General features: G+C 38.0%; 2 protein-coding genes across 3 annotated transcripts in view; one reads left to right on the top strand and one right to left on the bottom strand.

Annotated features, from left to right (window-relative positions):
- Positions 1–10169, bottom strand: part of ZNF366 (zinc finger protein 366) — a 343082-nt gene extending 332913 nt beyond the window's left edge. The window contains exon 1 of the mRNA XM_047792838.1: positions 9748–10169. The gene's annotated coding sequence lies outside the window, so the exon portion shown is untranslated. The remainder of the gene's footprint in view (positions 1–9747) is intronic.
- Positions 10170–10262: 93 nt separating this feature from the next.
- TNPO1 (transportin 1) overlaps positions 10263–21521 on the top strand; it is a 97429-nt gene continuing 86170 nt past the window's right edge. For both annotated transcript variants that reach the window (XM_047792534.1, XM_047792361.1), the window contains exon 1: positions 10263–10401. In XM_047792534.1, coding sequence (XP_047648490.1) covers positions 10387–10401 — 15 coding nt within the window. In that variant the 5' untranslated portion in view covers positions 10263–10386. The remainder of the gene's footprint in view (positions 10402–21521) is intronic.

Below are 21521 nucleotides of genomic sequence, written 5' to 3'. Positions count from 1 at the left end.
TAACTTCCTTCTTTAAAATATGTAAAAGGAAAACTAAAGTTGTATTGGGAGGGTACAGAAGGAGGGGGAGTATTGGTAAACTGGCAATATGTGTCCCCTGATAGACTTGTTCCTCAAAAGTTTTACAAGTTGAAGATAAAAATAAACATAGAACTATTTCAAAAAGGGAGCAGAGCTGTCTTCCTAGTCAGGGACTCACACAGGCAGGGCCTTGCCTTGATAGTGTTTTGATAGGGTTACCACCATCCAAGGGTGGGGGTGCTCAATGCTGTTTCAAAAGAAGGTGCATGGCAAGATCAGAAGTCACCTGGAAAGACTTTAAACCCAAAAGCGAATCTGCCTTTCAGCAGCAAATTCCCATTAACAAAATGCAGGGAAACACATGCATAAGAATCAAAATAGCAGTCCACGTCCAAATATGATTAGAATGTTTGTTTTTCCAGTAAACAAACCTATGTGGGAAGTTAAGTCATAGTCAGAAAGTTGCTTAGTGAGCATAGAAACAAAGCCAGGGAGTTAGATTCTCTTAATATTTCACCAAGCTAGTCATCCCATTCACCCATTTATTCACTTACAAACTATTGAGTACCTCTTTTATGCCTGACATTGCTCTTCATGCTGCAGATATGCTTGTTAGTAAGAGAGACAAAGTTCTCGCTCTAAAGGAGTCCACATTTTAGTGAAAGAAATGGACAATCTCAAAAAAATAGAGAATAGGATTTTAGATACTTATATATGCAACAAATAACATTAAGCATGGTAAGAAGATAGAAGTTTAATAGGGTGGTCAAACAATATCTAGCAGACTACTTGAAATCTGAAGAGGTAAGAGAGATCATTGTGTCAAGTCCTGGAAGGACAACAGTCCAGCTGAGGAAACAGCAAGTGTAGAGAGCCTAAAGTGGAGATGAGCTCATTATGTTTGAGGGGTAGTATGGCTGGAGCCCATGGGAGATGTTTTGAGAAGAGTGACAGAATCCAATTTCTGGGAGTCAGGCCTTGGACTGGAGTGAGAGGAAAACATACTTTTTAGGGGGAGTGGAGTTAAGCCTAGATGCTAAGCTAATTTTGTGTCAAACAACAAGTGACAAAGTTCTAGCTAATGACAAGTGCAAGTGCTGTTTGAAATTTTCTTAAAGGGAAATACACCCCTCCTTATTTTTCTCCTTACCAATGGCTACGATGTGGTTGTAAATGGCCAAGCTGAAATCTGAGAATCCATATTGGACCATGAAAAAGGAGCTTCATACTAAGAATGGAAAAGTAGCAAGATGGAGGAGCCCATAGCTCTGAGAATTATGACTCTTCCAGTGTGTTTTCTGTCACTTGCAGCTGAATCTAATCCTAACTAATATACTTCATTCTTAACTTATTTGAGACTGCATAATGGCCAGAAATTTTAAACCAGGACATTGACTCGCATCTCCTCAGCAACACTGATGGAATATCCTGAGCCCTATTTATAGTTTACAATAGGTTCTTCACAACTTGGCAAATTGCTTATTGTGGCACCCAAACTCCACTTAGTAAGCAGCGCTAGTCTACTCACTGAGGTCTGCGTCTTTTATTCTGGTCAATGACTTGATTGGACATTGTGTCTCTTTGGCTTTTAGGATATGCAGATGTATTCTCCCTCCAACCCTAAAAAGACTTTTGAACTTGATGGCATCTTGCATTCTTTCTTAATTTAGAATCCCACAACTCTCATAAATAGTAAAATCACATCCAGTTTAATTCTGGAAGTTTTCCATCCAATGGAGGGGGAAAAATTAAAGATATAGGCTAGAGAAGGCTAGAGGGAAATCAAACAGAGGGAATGGACTTTGCTAAAAGAAACCATGGATTGACTTTTCTCATTCATCATTCTCTAAAGATTCATCCAAGTTGTTGTGCGTATCAATAGTTTGTGGGTTTTTTAATTGCTGAGTAGTATTCCATGATAATGACAGTTTAATTAACCATTCATCCATTGAAGAACATCTGGGTTGTTTCCAACTTGGGGCTATTACAAATAAATCTGCTACAAAAATACATGGACAGGTTTTGTGTGAAAATAAATTTTCACTTCTCTGGGATAAATGCTCAAGAGTGCAATGATTGGGTCATACATAGCCATACATTTAGTCTTTTAAGAAAGTGCCAAACTGTTTTTCAGAGGGGACTGTACCATTTTATATTCCCAACAGCTATGTATAAGTGATTCAGTTTCTTTTGAGTCCTCATTAGATTTTGGTGTTGTCACTTATTTATTTATTTAGTTAGTTAGTTAGTTAGTTTTAGTTTTAGTTTTAGCCATTCAGATAGGTGTCTAGTGATATCTCATCACCCGTGGTTTAATTCGTATTTCTTTGATGACCAATGATGTTAACTTGGTTAACCAATGATGTTAACACTGAATTAGCCTTGCATACCTGGAATTAACCCCACCTGATCACTGTACATAATTCTTTTATACAATGCTGAATTTTATTTACTAACATTTCATTAAGAATTTTTGAGTCAGAGTTCCTGTCTTGGCACAGCGGAAACGAATCCGACTAGGAACCATGAGATTGTGGGTTCCATCCCTGGCCTTGCTCAGTGGGTTAAGGATCCAGCGTGCAGTGAGCTGTGGTGTAGGATGCAGACACAGCTCGGATCTGGTGTTGCTATGGCTCTGGCATAGGCTGGCGGCTTCAGCTCCCGTTCGACCCCTAGCCTGGGAACCTCCATGTGCCATGTCCCACAAGTGCAGCTCTAAAAAGAGACAAAAGACAAAAAAAAAAAAAAAGAAGAAGAAGAATTTTTGAGTCTATGTTGAGTTTATGTTTGAATCTATAAGAGATACTTGTTTGTAGGGTTTTTTAATTATCTTTGGTTTTGGTATCAGGGTAACAGTAGTTACACAAAATGAGTTGGGAAGTATTTCCACCTCTTCTCTTTTTCTCAAAAAGATAATGTAAAACTGGTAGTAATTCTTTAAATGTTTGGTAAAGCTCTCCAGTGAAACCATCTGGGCCTGAAGATTTCCTTGGGGAGGAGTTTTTAAATTATGAATTTAACTTCCTTAATAGTTACAGGGTAGTCAAATTATCTATTTCATGTTGGTGAGTTATGGTATTTAAAACTTTTCAAGGAACTGGCACATTTCACCTAAGCTCTCAAATGTATGTGTGCAGAGTTGTTCATATTCCTTTGTCATCCTTCTGATTTCTGCAGGGTCTGTAGTGATATCCCATGTTTCATCCTGAGTTTTTGGTAATTTGTGTCTTCTTTCTTTTTCAGTATTGCTAGACATTTGTCAATTGTATGGATTTTTTCCCCCTAAGCAGCTTTTTCCATTGATTTGCCTTATTGTTTTTCTATTTTCAATTTTAGTGATTTCTGCTCTTATTTCCTTTTACTTTCAACTTTATATCATATTTGAAGTGAGCTTCTTGTAGACAGCATATATTTGGGTCATAATTTTGGGTCTTCCAAACAAAATACAATGATGTTTTCACACCATTTATGTTTAATGTAATTAATAATTTAGCACTATCATTTTATTTCTTGTTTTCTGTTAAGTGTTTTATGGTATATTCTATTTATTAATTTGTATTTTTCCTGCCTTTCTGTGGGTTACTCACACATTTTTTTCTTGAATTCTACATTGATTTGTCTATAATGTTTTTTAGAGTATCTCTTTATAAAGTTTTTCTTGCCAGTTGCTTTAGGTATTATATTTTATATATTTATAAGTTACATACAATTATATATGATACAAACATATTTTACGTATGTGTAACTCATCTCAGTATACAGATATTGTCATTTTACCAGTTCAGGTGAAGTGTAGAAAACTTATCTCCCTTTTTTATGTCTCTTTACTTTCTCCATTTAATACTATGTCTTAAATATTTTCCTTACATACATTTAGAATCACATAAGACAACGTTATAATTTTTGCTTCAACCATCAAACATAAGTTAGAAGACTGAAGAGGAAGAAGGGAAACCTATTATACTTACCCATATTTTTACTTATCCTGTTTTTTCTTCCCAATGTTCCTATATTCCTTCTTTTATAATTTCCTTTCTGTTTAGAATACTTCCTTTTAGCTATTCTTTTAGAAAAAGTATGCTAGTGACAAGATCTCTGAGTTTTCCTTCATCTGAGAATGTCATGATTTTCCCTGCATTCCTAAAAAGGTATTTTTGCTCAATATAGGATTCTGGGTTGATAGTTCTTTTCTTTCAACGCTTGAAACACAGTATTATTTCCTTTTGGCCTCCTTGGTTTCTAATGTGAAATTCACTGTCATTCAAATTACCCTTTACGAAAGGCATTATTTCTTGCTCCCTGCTTTCAGGGGTTTTTCCTTTAAGTTTTTGGAGGTTGAACTATGTGTTTTGGCATGGATTTTTTGGGGAGTTAATCCTATTTGGGTTTCACTTGCCTCCTTAATTTTTTAAAAAAGTAACAGCTTTCCTGAGATACAATTTATATACCATAAAATTCACCTTTTAAAAGTTTACTGTAAAGTGCTTTATAGCATATTCAGAAGGTTGTGCAACCTCCACTATCTAATTTTAGACTGCTTTCATCATCCCAAAAAGAAACCTGATGCATATTTGTAGTCACTCTACTTCCCCCTTACAATCCTCATAAGCCACTAATCTACTTTCTGTCTCTGTGAATTTGCCTATTCTCATTATTTCATATAAGTGAAATCATACAATATGTGGTCTTCTATAATTGGCTTCTTTCACTAGGCAAAATGTTTTCAAGGTTCATTCAAATTGTAGCATGTATTAGTACTTTATTCATTTTTTAATACCAATTAATAGTCCATGGTATTGATATACTAAATTTTATTCATTAAATTGATGGACATTTGAACTGCTTTTGAATAATGCTGCTATGAACATTTGCGCACAAGGTTTGTGCAGATATATGTTTTCATCTCCATTAGAAGTGGAATTGCTGATGAATTCTATGTTTCTGTTTGTTTGTTTGTTTGTTTGTTTACGGCCACACCTGTGACATATGGAAGTTCCTGGGCTGGGGGTCGTAGTCCACACCATAGCCACAGCAACACCAGATCCAAACTGCATCTGCAACCTATGCCACAGTTTGCAGCAATGCCAGATCCTTAACTCACTGAGTGAGGCCAGGGATTGAACCTGCATCCTCATACACACTATGTTGGGTTCTTAACGTGCTGAGCCACAACGGGAACTCCAGATGTGGTAACTCTATGTTTAATTGAAGAGATCCAAACTGTTTTCCAGCTGCAGCATTTTACAAGCCCTCTGCCCTCAGCAATGGATGAGAGTTCCAATTTCTCCACATGCTCAGCAATAATTATTATTATCCGTGCTTCTTACCATAGCTATCTTAAAGAGTATGAAGTGGTGTCTCATTGTTTTGCTGTGCATTTCATGTTGAGTATCTTTTCAAATGCTATTGGCAATTTGTATATCTTATTTATAGAAACATAAATACAGATCCTTTGCCCATTTCTAATTAGATTATTTGTCTTTCAATTATTGAGATGTATGAGTTCTTTATTCCAGAAAAAGTCTCCTATCAGATATGTGATTTGCAAATATTTTTCCCATTCTGAGGGTAGTCTTTTCACTTTCTCTCTTGATGGAGTTCTTTGAAGGACCAAAGTTTTAAATTTTGATCAAGTCCAATTTATCAAGTATTTTCTTTTGTTGTTTGTGCTTTTGGTGTCCTATCTAAGAAGTCTTTTCCTAACTGAAGTCACAAAGATTTACTAACATGTTTTCTTTTAAGAATTTTACAGTTTTAGCTCTTACAATGAGTTCTACGATCCATTTTGAGTTAATTTTTGTATGTGGTATTAGGGAGGGCTCCAATTTTATTCTGTTGCATGTAGACACTCAGCTTTCCCAGCACTATATATTGAAAAACCATCTTTCCCTCATTTAGTTGTTTGGGCAACTTTGTTGAAAATTTGCCCAGCTTCTTAAATCTGTAGGTTTATGTCTTTTGTCAAATTTCAGAAGTTTTCAGCCATTATTTGAGTATTTTTAGCCTCACCTTCTTTCTTCTTCCAGGGCTCTGATGATATATGAATGTTAAATCTTTTGACACAAATGTTAGATAATCACTCAACTCCATGAGACTATGTCCATTTTTTTTAAATCTATTTTCTATCATTAGATTGGGTAATTTCTACTGTTCTATCTACGAGTTCACTGATTCTTTCCTTCTACCCCTCCACTGTGTTGTTAAGCCTATCCACTTAGGTTTTTATTTGGATTATTATAATTTTTAGTTCTAAAATTTCAATTTGGTTCTTATATCATCTATTACTTTGCTGAGATTTCTATTTTTTTGTTTCAAGTTGCTCACTGAGCATTTTACATCTGCTTTGTCAGATATTCTAACATCTCTTATCATTCTGTTTTTATCACTAATTGCCTTTTTTATATTAGGTTTGAGAAATCTTCCTGGTTCTTGCTACGATAATTCATTTTTAATTGAAATCTAGACATTTGGGGTATCATGAGATTTTAGATCTTACTTAAATCTTTTGTTTTAGCTGGTTTTTCTGACATAGCACTGCAAGAGGAGGTGGAGGTGGGGAGCAGGCACTACCTCTTGACTGCCAGGTTGAGGGAGAAGACCAAGTTCTCCACTTGGCCTCCAGTGACATTCAAGATGGGAAGCTTCTTATTACTGGCTAATGGGGATGAAAGCCCTGCCTCCTTAATTAACTTTCTCTGACACCAGAAGCGGGGAGGGGAAGTTGGGGCACTTCATCACCTAGTGAGGATGGAAGTCTAGGCTCTCCACCAGACCTTCAGGGCATGAGTGGGGTGGGGGGTGGGGTCACAAATTTTTTTCATAGCTTTTGTCTGGAGTATAGGAGTTACTGTCTAAAAGTTTTCTGTCTGCTACACTGCCCCTTTACTGGTCACTCAGCTAAAGAGAATAATATTGGGGGGGGGGGCTTTTTTTGTCTGCACTATTGGCATATCCAGGTTGCCAGCTTCCTCACTTTCAAATATGGGACAAATGAGGCAAAACAAACCAACAAACAAACACTCCAAAGAAACAAAAAACAATCCAGGAAAATTACTGTGTTCCTTGGGTTTCCAGGGCCTTAGCTGGTCTGTCTTTTTTCCACCTTTTAGAGTATCATGTTGGCTTTATGTGTAAGGTTCAAGGTTTTTAGCTGTACTTAGTGAGACAAAGCGGGAAAAGTAGGTCTACTCCATCCTCCCAGAAGCAGGACTCTAAGTAGACTTTTTTATAAATAGAATCATATTTTAATCACTAGGAGATATTAATAGTTAAAGGAACTTTGAAGTTAACCCTTTCACAGGTAATAATAATTCCCCTGTGTGTCTTTTCTGTACGTTAAAACTATATATAGGGTTTGCTTTAAATGAGAAGTGCCTATAGATTATTCACACATTTCTGAATATTTACCACAGCTGTGCTCTTCCAATATTTGAATTAAATTTCTCTAAATGATTACTTTTTAAAATGTTTTTCCCTTAATGCCATTCTGAGGATATTTCAATGGAAGGCAATTCCTTAAACTGCCTAGTGTTTAAGGATATAATGAGAATTTCCACATCTTTCTAGAAGTATAAAATGGAAACATTTCTCAGAAGTAGTCTGTGTTAGAAGCTTGCCAGTGTCTAATAGATTATTTCACTTCTCTTACTGAGTTTCTATATACTCATAATAATTGACTATTAAAGATATTTATGTAACCTTTTGGATTTCCAGACCTTTTAAAAAAAATAACCATTCCTCCTTCTCAAATATCTGCTCTTTTATATGTATAATACCTAGTAATACTATCTTTTATTGCCCTCTATCTGCCAGGCACTCTACTAATGAGCTCCTAATATACTTTATCTTATTTAATCCTATTTAAGACAAAGAAAGTGAAGCTCAGAAAGACTGAGACGGAACTGAAAAGTGTTCACTAGTGGTAAAGCCAGCGTCTGCAGATAGGCCCTCTGCCTCCCAGCTTCATGCTTGTTTTGACAATCTACATCGGACAGAATAAGCATCTCCTCCTTCCAAGGTGAAAGCTTATACTATATTTTCTCTCTTAATGCTATTTTGTAACTTCTAACATTTTTTGAGTTTTATCTTGGTCCATTTGTTTTTTTTACCTAAGAAATAAATTTTAATAAAAAATTTTAAATATAAGATATCTGTAGTAGGTTTTGAGGTTACACTCAAAGTTTATTTACTATTTTAAATTTCAGTATGTCATTAAAAACACTGTCAGTTCTTCAAAGTTTTACCACATGAGCCCTGCTGTACTGTATTTGGATATAAAGAGAAAACAACAGGGTAGCTGCTATCGCATGTGCTAACTGTGCCAAGAGGAAAGAAATAACAGGAAATGTAAAATAAAATAAGCTGTGTTAATAAGTCTTTGTTAATGTTAAGAAGACTTACTGTTTAAAACATGATGTTTTTAATTTAACCTAGAAGATAAAAAGTCTTCATGTCTAAGTATTTCTTTATTCAATGCAGATTTATATTAAAATTTTAATTCACTTTCATTTAAATTTTATAAAAGAATGGTTATTTAATTTGCCTCTCGATTTCAAAACATTTGGTAATCAATATTTTTTCTTTCAAAAGATTTTGGCCAATAAATCCTCTTACATACACTAAATAATACTTGCTTTTCATCAATTCATTTCAATGATTTCCAAACAATTAATCAGGTGAATTTCTTACTAATGGCTTAATCAGTAGTTCTTTACATCTGTCATTATTTGCTAATCTTATACATTTACAAAGTATTCTTGTCATTTTTCTTCAGTAAAGTTGAAGATACCACACACCTCCCAATTTGTACAGAACAAGGCTCCCTATACCATGATGGAACTTTTCAAATGCTAAATTTAAACCCTGTTTGTTATTTGGATAAATACACATATTCTAGATAAATATCCCTTCAGTTATACTAAACTCCCATTTAGGAAGGTTTACATTAATTTTTTTTCTTGGTAATCCACTCCTATTTGGGAAGCCTCTTTTTGCTGTACATTTTTGTATTCAATTGCTATCGAATTAACATTAGAAAATGTTGAAATCATATTTATGAACATTTTAGTTATTTTAAATATTTTTTTTGCTATGTTCAATTCCCTAATGATAGAAATGGTCCTTCTAGACCCAAAATTTAAGTAGTTCTTTTGTAAAATGATTGTGGTAAATGAAAATAATTAACAGTTATTAACAAGATGTCTTAGTATAAAAAACACTTTCTTGTATTGGTGCTATAATTTTATCTAGAATACTCCTGGAAGGCAACAACCACTACACATTTTCAAAACATAATAGATATAGCACTTGCAAGTTGGAAAGTCAGTCAAGACTACCGGTATTTTTACACACACTGACCATGGGAGGAAGACTATCAGCGGCATCATCACCTTAGGAAATAATGATGTAGCTATGCGAATTTAAAATTTTCATATAGTAAATGTATTTATAAGAATAATGTCGGGGAAGAGAACTGATATTTATCTATTCACTTCCATTATTATGAATTACTCTAAAAAACGTCTACCTCTCCATTTTGAATTATTTTCTGTTCAGAAAATAAGCCATTTTAATTTCTCATGATGGCTGGTTACGGAGAGGAGTAGTTGTTATTTCCAAGAGCAAGAAACTTCTCCAATTTGAATACACACCCGGAGACGTAAAACCTAATTTTCAAAGTCATTTAATTTTCCCTACAGAGCAGTTGATATGTTAGACACAGCATACCTCAAAAGCCTATCCTGCAATATTAGCGGGCAGCCGTCCACTCTCTATCCATTGAAGCCATTTCTGCTTTTTACCAGCGACGATGGAACTGTATTTTTGTGGGACATGCGGCGTGTTCAGTGTGAAATAGGCTCCCAGAGCAAGGCTGTCACTTTGGAGGTGGTCCTGAGGTATGGAATTTAGGCTAGAGGAGGGTCGTCGTGCCAGGAGGGCCTTCGACAGCCCTAGGGAGCCACACTTACAGGGCCATTTTGGTCGAGGCCTCACAGCGCAGAGCAGCGTCCGCGGCGGCTCCTCCCGTGAGCCGGAGGCTGCGGCCGGCACGCCGGCTGCAGGGGGCGCGAGCTGGAGCCCGGCAGCAGGCCCAGGCCCGAGGCCGCAGCGCAGACTTAGAAACCGCTGCCACGCGCCGCCGGGCGTAGGTCCGTAGGCCCCGCAGGCCGAGACCGCGGTTTTCCCAGCCTGACTGCCGTTGCCAAGGCGACCGCCGCCGAACATTCCCGCGGCGAGCCCCGCCCCCTGTCCAATCGGACCGGCGCTCGCCGAAGCCCAGATTCTCTTTGTTCCGCAGCCATTTCAGGCCCGGGACAGGAGGCAGCGCCGCTTCGGCAGAGGGTCTGAACGCCGGAGGCCTCTGGGATGGTGTGGGACCGGGTAGGTGGCGTGAGGGTTCGCGGTCCCGGACTAGAGGGCGGGAGAGGAGGTAAGCTGTTGGGAAGCTCCTTGACGCGCCACGGGGAGAGGCAGTGGACCGGCTGCCTTCCCGATGTCAGCCCGGCCGTTTGGAGCCCGGCGGCTGCTGCGTCGCGGTTCTGAGCCCAACAGCTGCGGCCCGGACGTCCTTCGGGATACGGATAAGGGGCGGGCGGCGGGCGGCTCTTCAGGTGTTTGAGGTCGGAGCCTGAAACCGTTAGGGGCGCCAGGAAGAGGGTCGGTTCCCCGGGGAGCTTTTGCTCCCGACCATTAAACCGCGGCGTTTCAGGGCCCTGGGTGCCGCAGTCGCTGCCCCACAACAACTGCTTCCCGCCGGTTCTGGGCACTGTGGGGCGCCGCCCGGGATGCCTGGTCTTTGTCCCCGTCGGCCCCTCTGCCCGGGTGTCCCGGGTCAGCACCCTCCATGGCCTCCACACTTAGCTGCCTGGTCGCTTTCTCCAGGCGATTGTTCTCCTTTGGGGCCTCACGGCCTCACAGCATGTTTACGTAATTTTAATGTTTGTAACTGTGAGGGGTTTGCGTGGGTTTCTATTTTTTGTTTATTGGGTTTTTTTTGTTTTTTGTTTTTTGCGCCTCTACCCTTTTGTACTTCACCCACGCGAACACGCAACAGGGAACTGCTACTGAAAAGCGGACCCGCTACCCCAATCAACCTGTTTTGGGAGTGGCCTTTTTCCTTTAAGAACAATTGCCAGTTATTTTTCCTGATTTTAAAAATCAGCTGGAGTTTGCAAGGATTGCTTATAGTTTAAGTCCGTTATCTTAACAATTACTAATCAAGTCTGCCCTTCAGCAGTTAAAAATACAGAAATTTAAAGTTGGAGACTATCCGCAAATTGATTTTGACGATGAATGTATGAAGAGTGCTTTTTTTTTTTTTAAACTTGAAAGATGTTTTTAAAGTACAAGTTGAATCTTGTAGTAGGTATTTGAATGTAAGGTTGTAAAATGGCTGTGCTGACATGCCTATTTTTAGGATAACAGAAGTTCTTTTTGCATCTTAAGTTTTTTTGTTTAATCAGATCTTTCATAGTAGAATGATAAATAAGTTATATGAGTCAATCAGGGGCGGATTCAGTTTTTTAGAAACATTCTGTTTCCCACTTTTACCCTGTCCTGCGCCCCGTGCTTCTTAGAGAATTGCTCTGCCAAGTTGAAAACTTGCAACTGCAAAAGAAAAATATGAGCTTGAAAGTGCAGATTTCTGTTTTACTTCCCAGCTTATGCAATACATAAATGCATAACAGTTTGGCAGTATGATGTTTACTTTACCTAATTTAATGCGAACCTAAAGAACTATTAGTGCTCCATTTTCTTTTTCCTAAAAAGGACCGCCACCAGATCAGCCTTGATGTGATTACATTGTCTTGTAAATATACAGGGAATTATTAAATTCCTTCCACTGAAATATCTATAAAACTATTTTTAAGGTAATCAAGCTTATTATCATTATATGTTGTGAGCAGAATAAGATCTTGGTAAAAATATATATGACGCTGGCTGTAAATATTTCCTTTATCAACACCTGTTATTGTATTCATTGTTTTTATGACTAGTTTTTCTTCTTTGTATAATGTTAAAGCCATCTCATAAACTCAATTTTTCTAAATACTGTAAAAGAACTGCATTGAAATATAAATGTGCTATGTTTAGAAGAATTGCTTGCATTTAACCATGTTGGATTCTGCAGATACTGTTTTTAAGAAAAGGAGTTTGGTTATAAAGGAAGCCAAGCCAAGTGACATATGTAATGCAATAAATATATCAAATATAAACTGCAGAGAAGAACACAGCAGTAAGTGGGAGTTATTTTTATTGCCCAGGGTATAAATTATGAATATATTTTCCTGGAATTGATATTTGAGTACATATTGGTGCTGAAAAGATCTTATTCCTAAAAAATAGTTTGGTTTACCAGCAAAAGGGTGACAAAGCTGAGAAAAGAAAATTGATTAACTGATGAAGTTTTTAAAAACAGTGGAGAATAATACCACCTTGCAAAAGCATCAGAGACAGTTGAATCCCCCAAGTGTTGGAAATCTTTCTTAGTTCCATTCAGTTAGTGCTGTGGTAGATAATTGGTGTGTGTTGGCAGGTAAGAGGGGTCTCCTGGGTTGCAGGGGGTAAGAACTTTACAATGGAAGACAGATGTTTGCAAAGGTTATAACAGTAGATTTGTAATTACATGGATTGGTGTTAATGTGGTTTCTAGAAGCCAAGTGTGGTTGCTCCAAGATCCCCTTACTAGAGTTCTTTGAAGTACTGTCAGTAGGTGTAATAAATGAGAATGTTAAAGAGTTCCAGAGTTTCAGTGGTTAAATGAGATCCCCGAACGGGAAATAGGAATGCAGCTGTGAATCTTTACAGGAATGGGGGCTATGTCTTATTCCAAAATGGCACCTGATGGCAGAGCCAGTGTTTAAACTCAGAACTGAAAAAAAGCTGAAATAAATCTGATAGATGAAAGATCACAGGATTTGAATTGACATATGCCTTTTTAATAGTTAAAATTGTGAAACAAAGCAAGTCTTTTCAGTGTGGAATAGCAGTTAGGAACTCCAGAGTCAGACTTCCTTGGATTCAAACCTGGACACCTTCCATAATTAACTGTAACCTTGAGCAAATTACTTAACCTCACTATGCCTCAATTTCCTCATCTTATGAGGATTAAATGAGTTAATATAATAAGTTCTTTAGAACTGGGCCTGGCATATAGTAAATACTTAATAAATAATAACACCTGTTATCATCATCATTGTCATGATCATTGACATTGGTATCTTAGAAAACAACCACGAAATAATAATCACTAATATCAGGACCAGGAGATAATTACTGTAAACCCTTTGATACATTTCCTTCCAATATTTTTTCTCAGCTTATTTGAGTTTTCCACAGTTGAGACTTGAATATGAGAATTTCTCATCCCTGCTTTTTTCACCTAGCACCATAAACATTCTCTCATGCTCTTAAATTATTTGGCAGCATCTTTTTAAATGACTGCATGATATTTTTGTGAATTTCTCATAATTAAACATTTTACTGTTGGACAGTAGGTTTCTTTTTGTTTGTTTGAAGTTATAAAAAACACTGCAGTGAACATCCTTGAATGTAAAACAATTTCTGTGATTTAGTTTATTTCTATAAGATTTCCCAAGTTGAAAATGTTGGGTCAGAGTATACAAACATCCAGATCTCATGGTCCATATTGTAAAAGTGCTTTTATTTAACAGAATTTAATAATGGACTTAAATTGAGGAGCACAGTATTTATTGCCCTTATTACTTGAGACAGGAGGGAAGAGAAAGTGAATTAACTTTTTTTTTGTACACTAGACCTCATTTGTAGGCATTAAGCATACATTGTTATGCTCATTATCATAGCCCTGTCTTACTTTATAGGGTTACCTTATAGGTTTCTTTATAGGAAGTTACTTCTATTTTACTGATTGGAGAACTGAAGTATAGATAGGCTAAGTACTTTGCCCAAGAACTCAAGAGTGTTCAAGGATAGATTTGAACCTAGATTTGCCTGATTATAAAACTTAAAAAAAAAAGAAAAAGAAAGAAAAAAGGGAGTTCCCACGTTAAGGATCTGGCATTATCCCTGTGGTGGATGGGTTTGCTCCCCAGCCAGGCACAGTGGGTTAAGGAACCAGCATCTTCAACAGCTATGGTGTAGATTGCAGCTGTGGCTGGGATTCAGTCTCTGACCCAGGAACTTCCATGTGCCATGGGTGTGGCCAAAAAACAAACAAAAACTCATACTCTTTTGTTCCTAAACTTTTTTTTTCCTTAGTCTTTTTGTCTTTTCTAGGGCCGCACCTGCAGCATATGGAGGTTCCCAGGCTAGGGGGCTAATCAGAGCTGTAGCCGCTGGCCTACGCCACAGCCACAGCAACGCCAGATCCAAGCCAGGTCGGCGACCAACACCGCAGCTCACACAACGCTGGATCCTTAACCCACTGAGTGAGGCCAGGGACCTACACCGCAACCTCATGGTTCCTAGTCGGATTCGTTCACCACTGAGCCACGACGGGAACTCCCTGTTTGTAAAGTTTTATGTGGTAGACATATTCAGAATCTTATAATGTATACCTTAATCAATAACAAAATCTTATGAGTCTTATAATTCACTATAGCAGTGAAACTGTTAACGGTAGTTCATAGACCACATTATTAAGATAGTGAAACTGAGCTGGAAGTAATGAATGAGTAAATTACAAAGTTAAGCCAGAGCTTAACTGTCCACGTATATTTTTAAAAGGGAAAAAAAAAAAAAAAAAACCCTCCTTACCTGGATGAAATGTAATTGGTAATGAATATATAAAGCTGGTTTCTAAAATGATTACAGCAAGTGTTTGTGGGAGAAACACTCTTAGTAATGACCTCAACACAAATAGAGGAGAAAAAAACAAATCCATCAAATTTGGGTGTTAAGAGAAGTGACAAAGGCTCATTAAATAACTAAATTGAAAACTATGTTTAGTGAAATCCCTGGCAAAGAAAAATAAAGTCTTAATAGAAAAATAAGAAAAAAAAAATTGAGGTGTTCTAGTTAAGGAGACTACCAACAGGTGTGTGAGATAAATTTTATACCGAAAAACTAAAGCCAAAAAAAAAATTTTGAGTTGTGTTTTATAATTGACTTTGAAGCATCTGAAGCCATTAGTAAAAGTATTATCAGTGAAGTCCCTGAATCCTCAGATGCAAGAGTGTCTACCATAGAAGAAAAGACCCAGAAAGATGAAGATTCCGTTACTTTTGTCTTTACTAGGGAACAAATTAGGAGAGAGAAATACTTTAGCAAATTGTGAACTCTACAAATAAATGATTAGGGAATGGTGGTATCCACCAAAATTGTGAATAAATGAATATAAAACATTGGTCATTATACTGGCATTAGAAATAATGTTTTTGAAAAATAACGAAGTGTAAAAAATGAAAATGTTTATTTTAGCAAGAACATAGGAAAATGATGAGAATGATGGCAAATTATGAAGGACTTCGTGTGCTGTTTATTCATTCAGTAAGCATTTTAGTGCTGAGATTGTCCCTTCAAGAGATTTAGGTATCAGGGTAGAGAGAGATTTGTAAACAAAAGAGTGCAGTGAAGTGTAGGTACAGTTTTTATGATATAAATCTGAGAAGACACCCAGGAGGGCTATAATTGTAATAGATTCTGTAAGAGTGGGAGAAATGGCTTGGGCATTTAGGAGGAGTAGGAACAATACTTCAGAGAGTGTCAGCTAAGATAAAGACCTACTGTGTTCTTGAAACTGAGAAGTTTAGGAGCCCTAAAAAGCATAGAGAAGTTCACAAATTATTTCTGTGAAGGACCCTACAATTAATATTTCTGTTCTATAGGCCAAACCAACTCAGCCATTGTAGTGCAAAAGCAGTCATAAACAATGTGGAAACATAGGTATGACCAGATTTGATCTGTGGGCTTCTAAGTAGAGAATCTCTAGTATGTAGTAGAAGGATTTCAGTAAGAGATACCTACTAAGCTTTGTGTTGCCTGAGCATGAGCCACCTAATATTGTGTTTTTGTTTGTTTGTTTGTTCTTACGGCCGCACTTGAGACATATGGAAGGAAGTTCCCAGGCCAAGGATTGAATCTAAGCTGCAACCTGCATCACAGCTGTGACACTGCTGGATCCTTAACCCACTGCGCTGGGCCAAGGATTGAGTCTGTACCTCTGCACCAACCTGAGCTACTGAAGTCACTGTGCCATAGCAGGAACTCCCACTGTGCCACAGCAGAAACTCCAAGCCATTGAAAGATTTGAAACAAGAAATTTGCAATGTTGATTTGTGTGAATCATTAAGAGCAGAATCAAATAGAAAAATAGGTATTTTTAGGTGTTATAAACTAATAAGAGAACTCTGTTTCTTAAATGAGCAAATTCACAGAAGAGGAAATAACAGCTAGCCAATAAACATGATAATGCTTAGCCCCACCAACAGGGAAATGCAAAAGTAAAAAAATGAATTGTTTTTTTTTTACCCATCACATTGGCAAAAATGATAAATATTTGCTAGTGTATATTGATAAGGTTGTAGAAAAACTCAAACATCAAATAAATCAGTACAGCCATTTTAAAGTAAAAACATTTTTGATGTAAGCAGTTTGTTTCTTAGAGAAACATGGGTATATCAGGAATCATATGTGCTTGAGGATATCTTTTTCAGTAGCCACAGAACCTCCAGACCACCTTTCATCTCCTAATCATAAAAGGGTCTATATTTATCTCCTCTTAATTTGAAATCTCTTCTCTTCTCAACTCTTCATATTCTTCTACTGTGCCCTCTGGAATTTACAGTTCATCATCCATAAATCCAGTCTTAACCTAGCTGCTGTTCTTCTTTGCTTTTCCCTAAAAATCCTCAGTTTGGGGTTGTGTCATCAGATTACGTAACTACGAGCCTTCATGATTGCTAGCAGCCACTAACTTTCAGGTCATTCCTCCTCATTTCTCAATTATTTTAGTTCCAGGCTTGTTGCCCCTCTCTGTACTAGCATCTCAGTTTTTATATTGAAATTAAAAAGAATAGGCGTGGTCTTTCCTCCAGTGTTCTTCCCATCTACTCTGTCTTAGTCACTCACTTCCAATGTCATAACCTCTTGCACTGTTAGTAAATGCAATCCCTCTATGGCTGCCATCTCGTGTGTTCTTCTCTGTGACCACGCTTCCTGTTTTAGTAGTTCTCTCCCTCTAGTTAGTATCTCAGCCCCAACCTTCTCTTGACCCCAGTGGAATCACCAATTCATTGATCCTATTACTCTTTCCGCTACTCACTCCCCAGATGTTTTTGCTTCCTTTCCTACAGTTTACATTCCGTGTTAACCCACTCCATTGGATAGCTCCACCTCTTTTTGTGTAGTAGAATGACACTCTGGTTAAAATCAGCTCTGCACTTTCTTTGTACGTGCTCCTATGTACCTTAGTGTGGCTGAAAGAAAACACGCAACCACACATGACAACATACCTCACGTGAGTTGTTAATGCTGACTGTTGATTGTACTGTATTTTCCTAGTCTGTTCACTTTCCTACTTTCCTCAATAACTGTTTCATATCTTCTTCAAACTTCCAATATGTCTTTTCCTATTCTCACTTTCAGTTCATGCCCTTGCTTCCTGTTTTGTTAAGAAAACTGAAGCAATCAGAAAACTTCCACACATTCCCATCGCCCCACACACCGACCAGCGTCTGTGTCATTACATGCTATCTTTCTACTTGTTACCATAGATGAACTGTTTTGTACTCTTGTGTCTGCTTTTGTACTGGATCCCATCCTTTCTTCTATCATCTGCTCAAGGACATAGCTTCAGCTTCTGTCCTTCCACATCTTCTTTTTTTTTATTGGATTATTTCTTTCAGCAAACAGATAAGCTGTTATTTCTCTCATCTTAAAAAAAATAAATAAAAGGGAGTTTCCATTTGTGGCTCAGCGGTTACGAACCCAACTAATATCCATGAGGATGCTGGTTCGATCCATGACCCCACTCAGTGGGTTAAGGATCCGGCATTGCTGTGAGCTGTGAAGCAGGCTGGCAGCTACAGCTCGGAATCAACCCCTAGCTTGGGAACTTCGATGCGCCATCACAGCAACACTTGGCAGAGCTGTTTCTCTTACTATTGAAACACTTTCTTCTTTGCTTTGCAGAATACCTAACCTCCTCCCTCAGTGCTGGCTCATTCAAATTCTCCTTTGCCTTTCTCTCACAGACCTCTTGTTGGAAAGCCCCAGGGCTCAGTCCTTGTTCTTGTTTTTTGAGTCTGTGCTCACATTGTTGATAATCTCCTTCAGTCTCATGGCTTTAAAAAATGCCATCTAAATGCTAGCAATGCCCAAATTTAAACCTTTACTTTCTCTCCCTTATTCTTACTATGTTCAGCTGTCTATTCAGCATCTACCTAAATGTCTAATAATAGACCTCAAACTTAGCTCATCCAAAATTGAACTCCTAAGCTTCCTCGCCAGTACCTGCTCCACCCATAGACTTCTCCGTTTCAGTCTGTCAGTGGCAACTCCATCCTCCGAGTACCTCGGCTAAAAAATACTGGAATTGCTTTGCTTTTTCTTTAAATCTTGATTTTGTTTTTTCTTTAAATGTTTAAATCCATTAAAGACTATCATTAAATTCATTCCTTCAGGACAACTTTTCTTTCTGTATCATCAAAATACATCCAGAATCTTACCATGCTTCACCCTCTCCACTACCACCACCCTGGTCTAAGCCACTACCATCATATCTCTTTGGATTGCTTGAATAGGTTATTACCTGTTCTCCCTGTTGTATCCTGTCCCATCCCAGCAGTCTTCCTGCGCTGTGGTCGTCAGAGCAAACCTTTTACAGCTTAAGATAGTCCCTGTCACTTCTATATCCAAAGTTCCCCCTTTCATTCAGAGAAAATCTAGTTCTTAGAATAGTTTAAAGAGCTCTGCATAATCTGCCCAACCCATTCCTCTTTCTCCTTACCTCCCTGACCTCATTCCCTACTACCACTCTCCCTCCTTGCTCACTGGCCTTACCTCGAGGTTTTTGCTCAGATCTCACATTCTCTAAACACCCTGTTTAATAGTGCATCTTGCCCCTTCCATCGCCCTTACCCCGGATTCCTCTTCACTTTGTACATAACACATACCACCATCTATCTGTCTAGCACACTGTATCAGGGGGCAGCAAGCTAGAGCTCCATTGTTCTGTGACCCATTTTTGTACAGTCTGTGAGCTAAGAACATTTTTTAAGGGTTGTAAAACAAAAAACAAAGAATATACAACAGATGTCTTCTTAGTATTTGGCCTGAACATGGTCTGCAAAGTCCAGAATATTTGTCTGGGCCCTTGCCGAGAGATTAGCATTAAATATTCTGTTTGTTGTCTTTCTCCTCCCACAAGAATGTAAGCTCCACGAGGTCAAAAATCATTGTTTTATTGTTCTGTATGCAGCAACTAGAACAGTGTCGAGAATATAGTAGATACTCCATAAATATTTGTTCAATGAATGAATTGCTTGTAATAGTGTAAATTTATAAGTTGTGTTTATCAGTAAACTGTACTGCAGTTAGTGATCTAATAGAGCCATATATAATGAGTAGGAAAGTTAAGGCTTATTTTGAATGACTTCTTATAGAATGGAAATAAAACCGTTTTGACAGAAACATGTTTTTAAATGCACAATAAACAGCTCTATAAGGATACACATCAAGTGAATATTTGGAGGAGGTCAGGATTAGGAGAGATACTTGAAGGAAGCATGAATTTTCATCTGTATTTACTTTTTAATATAATAAGAAGCAATAACGTTAATTTTTCATTTAAAGATTCTGTTAATGTAGAGAAGGGGAAAAATAGGTACTAACTAAAGCAATGAGAAGAAGTAGAGACTAATGGAGTGGAGAGAGAGGAAAGAGAACATTGCCTTTTTTAAAGGTCATATTTGGCCAGCAGTCTGAATGATGAAGAGTAGGCAGCATGAGTATTTGAGGAAAGAACAAGCAAAAGTAAGACTCTAGAGTAGGAAAAAGTGTAACATCATCAGGGAACTGCAAGAAAACCAATGTGGAACATAGTGAAAAAAGAGGACAGAGTCTGCTAGGAGATTAGTTGGCAGAGATAGACAGGAGCCCACATGAGGTACGATTTTGTAGGCTGTGGTAAGAGTAAGAGGTTGTACTTTTATGTGTGTTGAGAAATTATTGGAAGGTTTTAATGGGGAGAAGACATGATTTAATTGCAGTTTTAACTTGATCATTTTTGCTGCTTTGTCTTTGTTCTAGTGGCATTTAGTGGTAATAGATAGCAGGAGGAGGAACGGATTTGAGTGGGAGGGGCAGAAGAAGCAAAAGTTCTGTTTTAGCCAGCCAAGTGTGAGATACCCATTTAGCAAACAAGTGAATATGTCTTAGAAAACGTTGGGGGAGTTCGCTTCGTGGCTTAGTGGTTAATTAACCCAACTAAGACCCATGAGGATGTGGGTTCATTCCCTGGCCTCCCTCATTGGGTTAAGGATCTGGCATTCCCATGAACTGTAGTGTAGGCCACAGACAAGGCTTGGATCCTGCATTGCTGTGGCTGTAGTCTAGGCCTGCGGCTGCAGCTCCAATTCCACCCCTAGCCTGGGAACTTCCATATGCTGTGGGTGTGGCCCTAAAAAGCGTGCGCACGCGTGCGCACACGTGCGCACACACACACACACAAAAGTTGGATACTCGAGTGTGGAACTCAGAGAGCTATTCAGTGGCACAAACTGGATGAGATTATGTAGACTGAGAAAGGTGCCTAGGATATTTAGGGATGGGGGAGCCAGCAAGGGAGACTGAAAAAGAGCAGCCAGTGAAATAAAAGGAAAACCAGGGAGATATGATGGCACAGGCTGAGGTGAAAAAGCCATTGCCTGTTTTCAGCAGTGTGGAGAAGTTAAGATGAGGCCAAGAGGAAATCATCGGGTTTGGCAGCAAGAAAATCTCAGTCTCAGTGGAGTGGAGTGGAGAGGGGGAGATGTTGGCTGTATACAACTTTCAAGATGTTTCTGTGAATGAAAGGGAGTGGAGAAATTGAGTAGTAGTGGAGGATAAACAGAGTCAAAGCTGGTTTTTTAAGGTATTTTAAAATAATTTTAAACTTAGAGAAAAGCTGTGAGAATAATTGAGAAAATTCCCATATACACTTTATATGGATCCACCGATTTTTAACATTTTACCACATTCTCCCCGCCGTATAATTACTATTTTTTGATCATTTGAGAGTAGATTGCATATATCTTGTCCCTTCATAGCTATGTATATCTTAAAAGCCAGGATTTTTTTTTCCTGAAACTACATATAGTTACCAAATTCAGAGAATTTAGTTTTTTACAATCACTATCTATTACAGTTTTCTCACTTGTCCCAGTAACATCCTTTATAAATTTTTTTCTTCCAGTACGGGATCCAGTCTAGGATTTTGTATTACTTTTCATTGTTGTCATCTTTTTTAGACAAAGAGAAGTATATTTATTGAGACTGCCATTTAATCCTTTCAACGACCCCATGAGATAGATATACTATTA

Source organism: Phacochoerus africanus, chromosome 1 (genome assembly GCF_016906955.1).
Source record: "Phacochoerus africanus isolate WHEZ1 chromosome 1, ROS_Pafr_v1, whole genome shotgun sequence".
Lineage (NCBI taxonomy): Eukaryota > Metazoa > Chordata > Mammalia > Artiodactyla > Suidae > Phacochoerus > Phacochoerus africanus.
The sequence above is the reverse complement of the archived record's forward strand: the minus strand, read 5'-3'. Positions and strand labels throughout refer to the sequence as shown.